The sequence below is a fragment of the Abramis brama genome (assembly GCF_963993115.1).
Source record: "Abramis brama genome assembly, chromosome: 17".
NCBI lineage: Eukaryota > Metazoa > Chordata > Actinopteri > Cypriniformes > Leuciscidae > Abramis > Abramis brama.
This window is the reverse complement of record NC_139979.1, coordinates 16,562,153-16,576,223: the sequence shown is the minus strand read 5'-3', so window position 1 is coordinate 16,576,223 and position 14,071 is coordinate 16,562,153. Positions and strand designations below refer to the sequence as shown.

At 37.0% G+C, this 14,071-nt stretch overlaps 2 protein-coding genes across 3 annotated transcripts; both read left to right on the top strand.

The window, feature by feature from the left end:
• Positions 1-328: 328 nt before the first annotated feature.
• Positions 329-3,190, top strand: LOC311067818 (uncharacterized protein). Its single transcript, XM_084089950.1, has 5 exons — positions 329-457; positions 1,279-1,542; positions 1,643-1,693; positions 2,037-2,171; positions 2,321-3,190. Exons 1-5 carry the CDS (start codon positions 433-435, stop codon positions 2,515-2,517), a joined length of 672 nt encoding a protein of 223 aa, XP_083946076.1. The 5' UTR covers positions 329-432; the 3' UTR covers positions 2,518-3,190.
• Positions 3,191-3,741: 551 nt separating this feature from the next.
• tbc1d31 (TBC1 domain family, member 31) lies at positions 3,742-14,049 on the top strand. Of its 2 annotated transcripts, none has more exons than XM_084089473.1 (22): positions 3,742-4,077; positions 4,163-4,309; positions 4,425-4,540; positions 4,644-4,822; positions 5,024-5,175; positions 5,261-5,420; positions 5,690-5,890; positions 6,641-6,808; positions 6,963-7,042; positions 7,154-7,300; positions 7,418-7,551; positions 7,671-7,804; positions 7,914-8,093; positions 8,685-8,917; positions 9,017-9,169; positions 9,270-9,405; positions 10,234-10,326; positions 10,606-10,746; positions 10,927-11,121; positions 11,467-11,620; positions 12,512-12,622; positions 13,662-14,049. In XM_084089473.1, the coding sequence occupies exons 1-22, from the start codon at positions 3,995-3,997 to the stop codon at positions 13,796-13,798; spliced, it is 3,234 nt and encodes a 1,077-aa protein (XP_083945599.1). In that variant the 5' UTR covers positions 3,742-3,994; the 3' UTR covers positions 13,799-14,049. The 2 variants fall into 2 exon arrangements, with proteins under 2 accessions (XP_083945599.1, XP_083945598.1); XM_084089472.1 differs by having other exon boundaries at positions 3,746-4,077; positions 13,653-14,049.
• Positions 14,050-14,071: the final 22 nt, after the last annotated feature.

The window sequence follows — 14,071 nt, the reverse complement described above, 5'->3', positions numbered from 1 at the left end:
ATCACTGTTGCGCTACAAATGTGCAAAAGTGACTTTATGGTTGATAAATAACGTGTAACGTTAGGTCATTTAAACGCTCGGCTATATTAGTCGCAAATTAAACTAGATTCGTATTTGGCTCTCTTTATCTTTTAATTTGATTAAACAAATAATACACGCAGTGTATTAGTGACGTTAAATTTATGTTATTGAAGAATTTAAACTTAAAACTTTTGTCTTGTATGTTGCTGTTGTTGATCGCATGACATTAAAATCTGCGGTTAACCAGAATGACAGAAACACGAGGGGGAATTCATGTGTGGAAATTACATTTTCAACGCGCATGCGCATATACACCTACGTATAAATCAATGACAGCTGCAGTTTCGTTTTCACATGACTTCAGAACCACGGTTCTTTGTTGTATTTGGCATTATTTATTTGTACTAATAGATGGACAGCACGGTTGTTATATCTGGTAAGTTTCGAACTCATACCCATATCTCGTTCTGTCAGGCCTGTTTTTGTTTGTTTGTTTGTTTGTTTGTTTTATGAAAATAGTAAAGAATGTTACAAGGAAGCGCTTATAGCGCTTCAAATCACTATAGTTATCTTTCAGCTGTATATGTCGTATTAAGTAATGACGCAAATACAGTGTGAACGATGCAAACGTTTAATAGTTATTGTTATGCACAGATTTAAAAAAAATACTCTCAACCTGTTAGTTTTTTTGTAATGACACTTGACACAATCCTCCTAATTTTAAATGCTTCACATAGCCTATGTAATTTAAGTTGTTTGCGAATTTATTGTTTATCAAATATTTATGATGCAGTTTAAATACTACAAAAACATTAAGAGCAACTTCCTTTCATGAACAGTTTCTGAAAATTACTGTTACACTTTATCTAACATTTTAAGGTCAAAGCAAATAATTTATTTGTTCAACTTTAGCTGTAGTCCAGCTTTTTACAATAAAGGTTATCATATGTGGTTCCATGAAGAGCATCCATGGAACCTTTCTATTACACAAATGGTTATTTATAGTGGGAAAAGTTTCTTTAGATTTTTAAAATGTTTTTCACACTGAGAAAAAAAAATGGTTCACTGGAAGGTTCTTTGAGGAACCAAAAAAAAAAGTTTTTTATGGCATCGCTGTGAAAACCACAAATTTTGGAACATAATTTATTTTTAAGAGTGTATGCATCCAATTTATTTTGGGGCGTATTACATTTATTTCTGTTGTTTTTTAAGCTTCCTGTGATTTAAACAATTCTCTCTTGTTCTCTTTCTCAACAGATCAACAATTACAGCAATATTTGGGCTTCCTCAGTAAGTGTATGACTGGGATTTTAGTTCAAAGGATGTCCAACTGCTTGTACCGATCCCGCACAATCACGGCGTATGAATCACAGGTTATCACATCGCAGCCCACGGACATGCAGAAAGCCTCTAAGATGATCCAGATCGTCATTAAAAAAGGTCAACGTGCATGCAGCTCGTTCCTCAGTTGCCTCGGAATTTGTGACCCGGCGTTGTATGAGAATGTTACAGGATATCCAGGTTGGAAAATCTATCAAATCTCTAGAAATAGATCTATGCCAATGTCTGAATTGTTTATTCATTATTTATTTTTCTCTTTCTTTTTCTTGTTGTCATTCAGCACAATTTGGCCATGAGGACCATCAACCTATAGAGGAAATTCCTTTCTCAGGTAAATATTTTTGCATATTTTGCCTCACTGGTAATGTACCTTGACAAAGATAGGTATCTTTGTATTTTTTCTTTGCCCTGTTGTTTAAGGAAGCATCAGGGTAGTGAATTATTTTGCAGTTCCTGTTCAGTAGGTAATATAGCACCTTACTTCCTGTTGTTGTCTCTTTCGTTTGAAAGATTACCTCATACTTGGTATCAAAAGTACTGAAATGTAAAACCGCACACTTCTCAAAAGTGCGAGTGACTAGACGCTTTGTTTTGCTGTCCCATATCCCTTTGATGCAATGTGTCGTGTGATTGCTCACATTGATGTCTTTTGCTTTTTGTCTTCTCTTTAACAGAAAAAATGCAATTTACACCTTGTATTATAAACATACAAAACTCTTCCCTGGCCAACTGTATTATTGGGAACAACAATAGCCAATGCATTACCTGTGACCAGCTTTCTTTGCTTGCTCGGAATGATGCAATCAGAGGTAAGAGCTCTACAGCAGGAAATATAGGTCAAATTCTTCTAGTGTTATAGACTAATACTATATGTTATGTATTACAGTTTATTGTTTTTATATGTTTATATAATGGATATATAAACATTTTATTTATTTATTTAATTTTTTACAAACAGTGGATGAAATGGCTGCCACTCAGAGCAATGATGAACTGATCCCAGAGCGGGAAACAATAAGCGGCAACAGCATTCACATGGAGAGATCCAACATAGAGTATGTCATTATAGGGGATCACAACAGAATGACAGTCACTGAGTGTTTGAACTCGGAGGTTGAGGAGGATACAGAGACTGAGCCTGATGTTATCGGTTAAAAGATGTGAAATAGTGGGCAGGAGGGAAGATCCAGTTACTGGGTTGTGGTCTGGGGGGAGGGGGGCACAGTGACCGAGATGGCTGGGCCAGACCCCCTCATGCTGCAGATGCTGGCAGTTTGTCAACTCAGGCCTGACCCATGATTGTACACAGCAGCATAATATGTGCGTTAAATTGACCAATGCTCAGGTGCTGCCAAACACACTGAAATATTATCCTTTATCATGGATTTTTCTAAACCGGTGTGCCTTGAAGTGGCCATTATATTTGATGCTGCCTTGTTTGCTACTGAATATGACTGCTACTGATTGTTTCTCATGTTTTAATGGGTATATCAGTGTTTATTTGTTTGTTTTAAACAGAAATGTTTAAAAATAAATATGTTGGCTGGCATTTTAATACATTTGTTATGCAGCCTTTTTATATGTTTTCTATAAGCTTTTATGTAATATTTGTTAACTAAATTATGATTGATGTTCTCCTGATGTTTAAGTAGTTATTCTGTAATAATTTCTCAATGTATTACTTTTGTTCTGGTAGATTTGTCTTGTGGGAATTGCTTATGATTTTATTTATGTTACAAAACCTGTGAGGTAATGTACAAAGGCGGACAAAGACACATTTGTCATTTTGGAGCAATATTTTGAAATAAATGTTTTTGAAAAAAAGCAATCACCACTGTCTCCCAACTGATTTGGATGTCAAGACCAAAATATCTTTTAAAATTAAAATGAAAGGTCTCCACTGGCCTTCTTAAGATACTTATTTAATTCATAGCAGGGTAAAGAAATCGCAGTAATCTTGTCTGAAAGTGAAATCCTTCTGTGATTTATAATGCACTCTTAAATAAATGTCCTTTTAAAGATATTTGGGAGTCACAGACTGCCATGAATTAAATAAATATTGTAAAAAGGACATTTATTTATTTTAAAACATACTTAGAAACATATTTTTATAGATATTCTGTATTTCAAATTACTATTGCAAAATATAAAATTATAATACGCATTACTAAATCCGATTTTTTTTTTTTTTGCTAATTGAGATAATTGCTGAGGTTTATAACGTTTTGATTTAATTAAATAATTATAAATTTAAATGAGTGCTTCAATTTTATTTATTTATTTGTATCATTTATATATACTTTTATTCTGTTTAACACGTAAGTTCACGTGACATTTCCTTAAATCCTTAGGACTTCAATACCCATAATGCCAACAAGTGTTTACATGCGTCACTTCCTCTAACTGAAACTTGCGTCTTGGTTCTTTATTTCGACCCTCTAACAAACGCTAGCATAACTGTTTTTGTCACTTTTACTGTTAATCTAGATATGAGATTAAGGTTCAATAACGAGTATGACATGCAGTCATGAATACATTTATGAAAATCGTTGCAGTCATTGAATTTCCCGCTGTGATGCCTGTGTGAGGCGGGAGGCTGTTTGCTGGAGTAACAGTTGCAGAGTCTCAGTCGATGCTAAACATGCAAGTTACAGATATTGGGTCCAGAGAAGATGGGAAAATATGGCACAGAAAATTAGTATCAACAAAATATGGGTAAGTTTGACATAACCAGCACGGAGCAAACTGTTTTATACAATGAGAAGAGATTCATTAAGTTACTGCATTTATGTATTCACAGCGTCTTGGCCACTGTGATCCGAAACGCGTGTGCTCGTCAAACCAAAACGGTTCGATTCTTACAAGTGGCTTTCGACACCACAGGAGAGTCCTTTCTTGCTGGTGATCACCATGGCAATATTTATGTGTTTGACATTAGCAGAAACAGGTATAGATAGAATATATTTTCCCTGTAACTTTCCATAAGTGTTCTTTCCTGTTGTATGTATCATAATAAATCCTGCACTGTAATTTCGTATGTCTCAAACGTCATCGGTCGACAGATTCAAGCTGGTCCAGAAAACAGGCCAAGCATGCACTGCTTTAGCTTTCAACTTGAGAAGAACCACAGAGTTCCTGGTTGCTTTTGCTGATTACTCCATTAAGTGCTTTGACAAAGGTAAGACCTCTTTTTACAGTCTGGGTATGACATGTTATATTTTCTCACATAGACCTGCACATGTTGAACTGTTCTTCTGACAAGCACAAACTACTGTTTCCAGACACCAGACAGTTAGTGAGCTGGATGCGGGGTCACGAGGGGGCCATTTCTTCCCTGTCCGTCCACAGTTCAGGCAGCTACGCCATCAGCACTTCTTCTGATACCGCTCAGCTCTGGAACCTTGACACCTTCCAGAGAAAAAGGAAGCTTAATGTTCGTCAATCAGTTGGCATACAAAAGGTTAGACATAGACCTCTCAGTTTTCATTAAAAGTATCTTTATTTGTGTTTTGAAGAGGAACTAAAGTCTTATGGGCTTTGAACGTCATGTTAGTGCGTAATTTAATGATAGAATTTTCATTTTTGGGCGAATCATCCTTTTAAGCAACATATTATAGTAACAACTCTGCATCAGTCCCTCATTCCTGTGTGTTTGTTGTAGGTTTTCTTTCTCCCACACAGCAACACCATTCTCAGCTGTTTTAGCGACGACTCAATTTTTGCTTGGGAGAGCGACACTCTTTTTTGCAAGTATCAGCTGCCTGTTCCACAGGATGGGCCCAGAATCCACTACAAGACATTTGCTGTTACACAGTAAGGCTGTTACACTTAGACCCTAAAATTGGTAAAGCATCGACTGGTGTGTTGTATTGTATGTAATCATTTTGTTTCTTTGTAGAGATGGGAAAACACTTGCTGCGGCTGGACGCTCCAACTTAGTCCACTTGTGGTGTCTAGACAGTCGACAGCTCTTGAGAGTAATTCTGATGCCTCCAAAAGTCAAGACAGTAAGATCTCTGGATTTCCTGGCGGATAGTTTTGATGGCGGATCCAACCAGGTACTGATCAGTTGTCTGCCACCTTAAAAAACTTTGACATCATGCCTTATAATTTACTTTATTACTAAATGTATTTATTATCAACTGTATGCATCTTGGTTAGACTTCAACATATTGTGCTCTTGTTCCAGAGACAGTCTTGTTTTTTTCTTACACTCAGCAATGAGAAGAATAAAAACTACTGAACTTAACTTAAAAAGTTCACCCCTATGGTCCAGTTTATAATTTTATTATGGAAATAATCACACTGATACATGATCTGTCCTCAGACTCTGGGCGTTTTGAGCCAAGATGGTGTCATGCGCTTTATCAACATTCAATCATGCAAGCAGCTCTTTGAAATAGGGTCCTACGAGGACGCCATCACCTCGGCAACCATTTGTCCTAAAGGCCACCATATTGCTGCTGTCATGGACAGCGGTGCTCTTAAAATCTATGATGTACGAAGTCTTTCCCCAGAAATCAGTAAGGTAAATATATTGTTATTAATTAATAATTATGTATTATTTGTTGTAAATGGTAAATAATAGGCTTAAGGTTATATAGATAGATAGACTGACTGATTGATTGATTCACTGAAAACTCTGGATGCACCAGATGCCCTTGAATTAAATTCAATTATTTTTAATGATACTGAATTTAAAAAATACATTATTATTTATTCAGTTCTATGCAACGAAATCAGATTTAACAGATTTTTTTTTTTTTGACCAATTATCCAAATAATGTATAGTCCTACAAAGGTATTATTATCAGAGCATGTGAGCAGAGCGTAGCGGGGAACATAGCAGTTTAGAGAGGGTAGCTTTATTTTACATTTATTTTATCATTGCCCATCCTGGCTATACCACACCATGTTACTGCACAGTAGGCCTATTGCAAATAGAAACAAGTCTACTACAGAGAAATTTCATGTCACCATGTTATTTGAGCAGACTTTGCTTTTTCACTGAGGATGAGTGGAGCATTCACAATTTTATATATATATACAATTCTGAAGGGTCTTGTTAATTAGTTATTTTAAATTGTCATAATATATCATAATATTACTGGTTTAACTGTATTTTTGATCAAACAAATGCAGCCTTGGTGAACAAGATTTTTTTTTTAAAAATCTGTCCAACTTCAAACTTTTGAACGCTAGTATAATATGTTTGTGTTAAGAATAATATATATTTTTTACTCCTAAAAATTCTAATCACAAGTGTTTGTTTGTATAGCCTCCCCAGCCTTTGTTGAAACAGGTCACTAAAGGCAACATCAATGTAGGATTGTGTTCGAAAATTAAGGTGCACACTGAGGCAGGTCAGCGTCCTGTGAAAACATCAGGACGCAGAATACAATCCAAAGTTTTACCGCCTGCTGTTTCTACACTGGATGACAAAGAGGTTCTGTTTTTATTCAGCTTAAATTTTATTAAATTGATTTATTTTTTGAGGGGTTGGGGTCATGTGACACCCACTGTATTGCCTTTTCAATACATTCTCCAACCACAACTTATAACCTGATTATAATCCTATCTGTTTAATCTATTTTGTGTAGAATGATTTGCCCAATGGCCTTAACAAGAAAAGACTACAAGCGTTACTAAGAGCGTTTGGAGAGTACCCAGCCAAATACAGGTAATATAATAAATGTTTCATGCTAAAGCAATGATATTTGGTTGATTTAATGTTTAGCTGTAGTGTGCGTCTTTCTTTTATTTGTGTGTATATTTGTTTGTTTTTCTGCAGGATGTTTATTTGGCGTTCTCTATTGCATCTACCTGAGAACCATGCAGCTTTCAGTAGTCTGACTGACAAAGGCCTGCACTCAGCATACATTTGCCTTCAGGAGCGGTACCCCATCAAAAGCCACAAACTACAGAGAGGCCTACAGAGGTGGACACAGCATCAATCAATTGATGATTTAATTATATACATATAGATTTGCCCACCATAATGTTATGTCAGAATCTTAAATTAGTTATATTTGTCTTTTCATTTTTAACCTGACAGAGTACTGTCTGCTCTTGCTCACTGGGCTGCTGTCTTTGGCGAGACTGATTATCTCCCCCTGCTGGCCTTCCCATTTGTCAAGCTGTTCCAGAACAATCCACTGATCTGCTTTGAAGTTGTGGCCACCGTCATTGGTAGGTAGTGTAAGATAGTAGTGTGGTGTTGGGTGACGCACACTGGTCTCTTTGGCAGTGATTCAATGATTCTGTCCATAGTGGAGAGACTTTAAGTGTCTTGGATTGCTTTTTTGCAGTGAACTGGTGCCAACACTGGTTTGAGTACTTTCCCAACCCTCCACTTAATGTGCTGAGCCTGGCTGAGAATGTGCTGGCCCATCATGATAAAGAGCTGCTTCAGCATTTTGTTGCCTGTGGTGTTACCTCACAGGTAAAAGACGTTGACACAAGTGTTTATATGACATTGACTTTGACTTTCAAATAATTTTTTATCTTAAAGCCAAAGATGATGAAGAAAATGCCCTACTTTTCCTCTCCAGTTGTATGTGTGGCCCCTTCTTGAGACCCTGTTCTCTGAGGTTCTGATGACAGAAGAGTGGCTAAAACTGTTTGACAACGTTTTCTCAAATCATCCCTCGTTCCTTCTAATGGCTGTCGTGGCTTATGTCAGCTGCTGCAGAGCACCGCTACTCCTTTGTACTGACAAGAAGGACTTTGAGGTATAACATTAGACATTTTTATGTTTTTTTTATGCTCAACATCCATTTGAGCTAATTTTATGAAGAATAAATTCGGCTTATCAAGACAAGTTTATCCCATTCAGGGGTTTAATTTTTTCATATGTATGTGTGTATATATATATATATATATATATATATATATTAGGGGTGTAACGGTACATGTATTCGTCCCGAACCGTCACGGTTCGGTGCATACAGTCAGACGACGAATAAAGTCAGTCACAGGCGATCCACAGTCCAATCCAGAAGGGGACGTGGAGTAACAGGAAAAAAGAGCAGAAGAAGAAGAGTCAGTTCTATGCACCAACCCAAAACAAGAGTTCAGATGGCACACAAGAGCTTGCTAGTAGTTTATATGCTGAGGTTTGATAAATTTTTGTGACACGCTCCACAAGCATGTAAATGTAAACTATAACTCCAAAACCGAGGTAGATACCGAACCGTGACTTCTGTGTACCGTTACACCCCTAGTTTTTTTTTATCTATTATTACTATTATTATTTATTACAAATGCATACATTTCATGTATTTCATTTATTATTTATTTTGTTGAAATCTTTCCCAATGTAGTACTTTTTCCATCATCGGAATAGCTTGGACATCGGTGCTATGCTGAAGGAAACCTATCGGTTGATGGACAGCACCCCTGCAGATGTTCATCCTAGCTCTGCGCTGAGTGACTTTGAACCTCTGACACACGGACAGTACCCCATTTTCAACAAATACCCCACCTTCATAGTGGAGTACCAGTCCCAAGAACGTGAGAGGATCCGGCAACAAGAAGTGGAATATCTAAGGGAGAGGTGCAACATTTTGTTCAGTTGTAGTAGTGATATGACTGGAATATTTCATACTTGGCGCACCTTTTACAAAAAGGTTTCTGATTATGTTTGTCTATATAGACAGGAAGTTCAGCAGCTGCATGCTGAGGCGGTCAGACAGCAGGCTGAGTTTGAGGCCTGGTACAAACAGCAGGAGCTGCTACTGCAAGGAGAGGAGCAACGGAGAAGGATTCTACAGGAGGAGGAGAGTAAACTTTCACAACAAAGAGCCAGGTCGATTTCTCTCCTTATGCAGGAATTCTCAATATTGATTAAATTTAGTTTAGCAGTTTCTCACACACAAAACTCACTTGACGTAACTTGCTGTGTTCAGATTGGCTGCTATGAAGCGTGAGTTGAAGGTGAAGGAGCTCAATCTGATTGATTCTGCTAGAAGACGTTTTCTTAAGCACCAGCAGGATCAGCGCAGTGTACAGCTCAAGAGACTTGATGACGAGATTCAGAGAAAGGTTGCTTTGTACTCATGTGTTGCCACTTTACTTTTGATTATGTAAATGAATCAATCATATTATACTTCAGTTCAAAAGCTTTTTATGTTTTTGAAAGAAGTATTTTATGCTTGCCGAGGCTGCATTTATTTAATCAAAAATACAGTAAAAAAATAATGTTGTGAAATATTATTACAATTTAAAGCTGAATTTTCAGCATCATTACTCAAGTCTTCAGTGTCACATGATCCTTCAGAAATCATTCTTATATACTGATTTGGTGCTCAAGAAAAATTTCATTTTATTATCAATGTTGAAAACTGTTGTGCTGCTTAATGTTTTTGTGGAAAACACAATACATTTATCAGGATTCTTTGAGTAGAAATTAGAAAGAACAGCATTTATTTGAAAAACAAAACAAAAAAAAACATTAACTAATCTAACAAAAACTTTTTCTTTCTTTTTTTTACTTTTAATCAGCAAGGATGCGTTAAATTGATCAAAAGTGACAGTAAAGGTGATGATACACGAGGCAACTTTTTTAAGCAATGTTGCTTGGGCTCTTTCCCATTAAAAATGGGCCACAAATTCTATCTGAATACTTTAGATCGGTCGTGGGCTCTGTGTCCCACCTGGTTGTCTGTTGATGGCGACATTGCCCAACAATATTGCTCAAAAAGTTACCTCGTGTATCATCACCTTTACTGTCACTTTTGATCAATTTAACGCATCCTTGCTAAAAGTTAGATTAGTTAATGTTTTTTGAGAAGTATTAAGTATTATTTAGAAAGACAGGCCAGGGTTGTGTAAAGCTTGGCAGGTTCTTTACATGTTTATTGTTGTACTTAGATGGCACTGCGAGATCAGGAGACTGCAGCCGCCGTTCAAGATATAGAAGTGAGACAGATGGAACTGGATGCCCAGAGACAACTGTTTGAACAGGTTGGCCACTAAAAAAAACTTTCTTTTCTGCAAAATTGATGCACTATGAGTGTCCAATCTTCATTCTGGATGGCCATCTTCGTGCAGAGTTTAGCTCCAACCTGCCCCAACACACCTACCTGGAAGTGTCTAGTAATCCTGAAGACCTTGATTAGCTGGTTTAGGTGTGTTTAATTAGGGTTGGAATTTAACTAACAGGAAGGTGGCCTCTGTGAGCTGGTTCGGACGCTCTTGAGATGTACATAGCCAAAGCTGATCATCATATGTTTGGCCTACTAGCAACTGGCCAAAGAGCAAGAGCGAGTGAGTCAAGAGGTGAGAGCAGAAGTGGATACGAGGAGACACAGGGCTGAAATAGACCATTTTACATTTCAAAACCTCATTCAGACAGATGGAGATATCAGCCAGAAAAACAAAAAGGTATGTCTCGCTACAGTTTTCATGAAGTGCATTTGATTATCTTTGTCAGACATCTAACTCCACCCTGATCCTGTTTCCTTTCTGCATTTCCTTTCTTTCTCCTTAACAGTCTTGTGTTTTGCAGTTGATTGTTGAAAAAAGTTTTAATGAAACTAATTATGAGAATTCAAACTCTTTCAGATGCTGGAAGAGTCTCTGGCAGAGGTGGGACAGATGGAAGTGGATGCTGATTGGCAGGCCGAGGTGAATAAGCGATTGGAAAAAGCGGAGGAGAGGCAGGAGAAGCAAAGAGAGCGACTTGTGAACCTCAGCAAACAAACATGTGCTAAAGAGGATAAAATAGCCCAGCTAATGCTGGAAGTGGAGGGAAAGCAGGTGAGAATTTATATGTTAAGGTGCAGTCAGATTTGTGGAAAGTTTTTGTGGGCAAAAAGATATTTTGTCAATAGTGTAGTGATTTATGAAGCACAGGTCACTTTCAAGCTAAACTGCTTTCTGTTGGTCATTCGCGTGATCAACCCTCACATGAAAGTTACGATTGTGTGGATTCCTATTGAAATGACTGGATTTTCCCTGTGAAAATTCATTGAACGTTGTTAAATGTGACCACACCTTTAGTGTTATGTTTAACATAACAAGCAGATAAGATTCATAAGAAATGTAATTCACTTTCATTACAACATACGAAAGCCCAATGACATTATTTTGTTATGGTCTCAGTGGGATGATGTAGTAGCTAAACAAGCTGAACTGGAGGAGGAAAGACGGGCGGCCGCCACTGTTAACGCCCAACGGAGGTCACTTATCTCTCAGGAAACAGAAGAGATTGAGCAACATCATGGAAAACTGCAAAAGAGTCTAGAGGATTTACTAAGTGAGTTAAGACAAAGACTTCTCACAAAACGTAATAAAGGATTCATGATATGGTTACAGTTTTAATATTTCTTCCCTTTGAAGATGCAATCAGTTTAAAGTGCCCCTATATGCTATTTTAATTTCTTAATTTTCCTAATTTTGTTTTAGAGGTACAATAGGTCAACATGCATCCAAGGTCAAAAAACACTTTCATTTTCTCATAATGTAGCATCATCTCTTTTCTCACAGTGTCTGAAACGGTTTGATGAAGGATTTGGTCTCTATACCCCTCCTTTCCGAGAGCCTACTCTGCTCTGATTGATCAGATGGCCCAGTCTCTTGTGATTGGTCCACCTTTTACTGCATGTGTCGGAAATTAAACGCCAATTACCATATCTGAATTTCACCTAGTATACACACTGATAAGAACAGTTGCGATGCAATCAATCTCATCCTTTTGGAGTGCATAAATCTGCTTTCACAGTGCAGAAAATCGCATCTTCTCAACATTTCACAAACCAAACACTTTCAGGCATCAGCTACAACGACAGTGTTTGAGGGCAGGTCAAAAATAGACAGGCATTATGTAAATTTGTTACAAACCCTAGGTTAGTTCAGACAGTAAGACTTTTCAGTATCAGTTCTTTATTTTGGGAGAAAATAACTCCATTTATCTTGCACTTTGATCTTTGAAACTTTGCAGACCTTCTACATTTACAAACAGCTAATAGGTAATATCCGGAATAAAATAAAAAAAAATGCTAATATCCGAAGAAGCATGATGGGGCACATTAAATGATAGTCTGTTCAACTTTACATGTTAACATGAGGTAATTGAGTTGTCTAGTGGTTGGTTTTCATCCCTCTAGGTGTACTGTGTGTTATGGAGATTTTTTGTGTGTGATTGTAGATCGACAGAAGGAAAAGAGACTCCGATCTCCCTGCTCGTCCAGAGGCCTGCTGCACAAGCCCCAAAATCAGACCACTAACACTTCCTTGAATTCACAATCTGATGATTGCTGTGAGTATTATTAGTATAAACCAGGGCTGCCAACTCTCAAGCAAATGACACTGTTCTCACGCCACACATCCATTTTCTCATGCAGTGAAAAAAAAAAAACGAAAAGCAAAGAAGAACTGTGTAACTACACTCTGTAATGTGATGACAGATCGCTGTAGCGGCTCAGTTCATGTGAAATGATAATCTATTCCTCTTTACTACTAGTTAATAGTAAATAAACACGAACATCAGAAGGCATGTTGAAAGATACAGTACAACTTACCGAAATGTATCATGTCTCATGTAATCGTTTGATCAGTGTTTCAACAGTGGAAAGAAATCAATACAGCTTGTAAACTATATGTCACGTAACGTTACATTTACCTCAGGAAAGCTATTTAATAACCATAGCATGTTAGTTAGCTAGAAAGATTAACTATAGAGCATATTTTGCTAAATGTATGCACTATATTAAACATTTATTATATGTTTACTCATTAAGAATATTATGACGTTGTTATTATTATAAAAACTGCATTAGATTAATTTGAATTGTTCATTTTAACCTTTAATAATAATACCAGCTGACAGGGCTCCCTTACAGCATTAGTTGAGAGATTTTTTTCCTTGAGAAAAATGAAATGAAACATAGCTATACTGTACCTGATAAATTATTCAAATGAATCATGTTAAATCAAGATCGAAATCTAATTCGCAAGCTTATTAATTGAAATCGTGAAATTTGTGTCAAGGACTAATAAAAACAGTAGCCTACAAGTCATTGTATCATGTACACATTGTAACGTTGTTACTAAACTTCATGAAATTCTGTTTAGTTACCAAATGTTTTGACCATCACAATACACTTGTGATGGAAGGTCTTTTTTGTACAACCCCCCCAATCCCCCCTCTTCTTCCATAATTCTCACTCCAAGCTAAACTCAAAGGTTGGCAGCCCTGTATAAACTGTGAGCTGCACTGTCATAACCAAACATGATGATATAAAGTGGCAAGCGATAAAAGCTTTCTCTTTCATGTCGCTGCAACTTAGTTTCTTTAGATCGTGGCCGAGGGGAGCTTGACTCTAAGGAAAGGGAGCTGATGCAGGAAATCAGAGAACTGAGGACGAAATTAGCTGCCAGGGCCAGAGCGACTGACTTCATCTCACCCTCAACCAGCTCCATACACTCTCACTGATCACAGGACCAATGTGTGTGGCACCAGGCGCACATTCAAGAAGAGCTGAAAGAAAATGTTCTTAGATGACTTGAGAACCCTGCACAGCTTATCGACACTAATCCTAGCTTTTTTGTAAATGTAATATTTTTATTTGTTTTTTCCCCCCATACATTTCAAGGTAAATGTCATTTGTATTATCTTTTTTCATGTTTTTGTATTTAAAAATGAGAAATGTCTTAAGAATTTTAATAAAATTTGATGAAATGTAATTAACCATTTCTAAGAGTGTTT

Coding starts and splice junctions, on each gene's coding strand:
- LOC311067818 (XM_084089950.1), top strand. CDS start 433: ATGGACAGCACGGTTGTTATATCTG. Junction 1,694..2,036: donor AGAGGAAATTCCTTTCTCAG/GTAAATATTTTT, acceptor TCTCTTTAACAG/AAAAAATGCAATTTACACCT. Junction 2,172..2,320: donor TCGGAATGATGCAATCAGAG/GTAAGAGCTCTA, acceptor TTTTACAAACAG/TGGATGAAATGGCTGCCACT.
- tbc1d31 (XM_084089472.1), top strand. CDS start 3,995: ATGCTAAACATGCAAGTTACAGATATTGGGTCCAGAGAAGATGGGAAA. Junction 5,176..5,260: donor AAGACATTTGCTGTTACACA/GTAAGGCTGTTA, acceptor GTTTCTTTGTAG/AGATGGGAAAACACTTGCTG. Junction 10,327..10,605: donor AGAGACAACTGTTTGAACAG/GTTGGCCACTAA, acceptor TTGGCCTACTAG/CAACTGGCCAAAGAGCAAGA.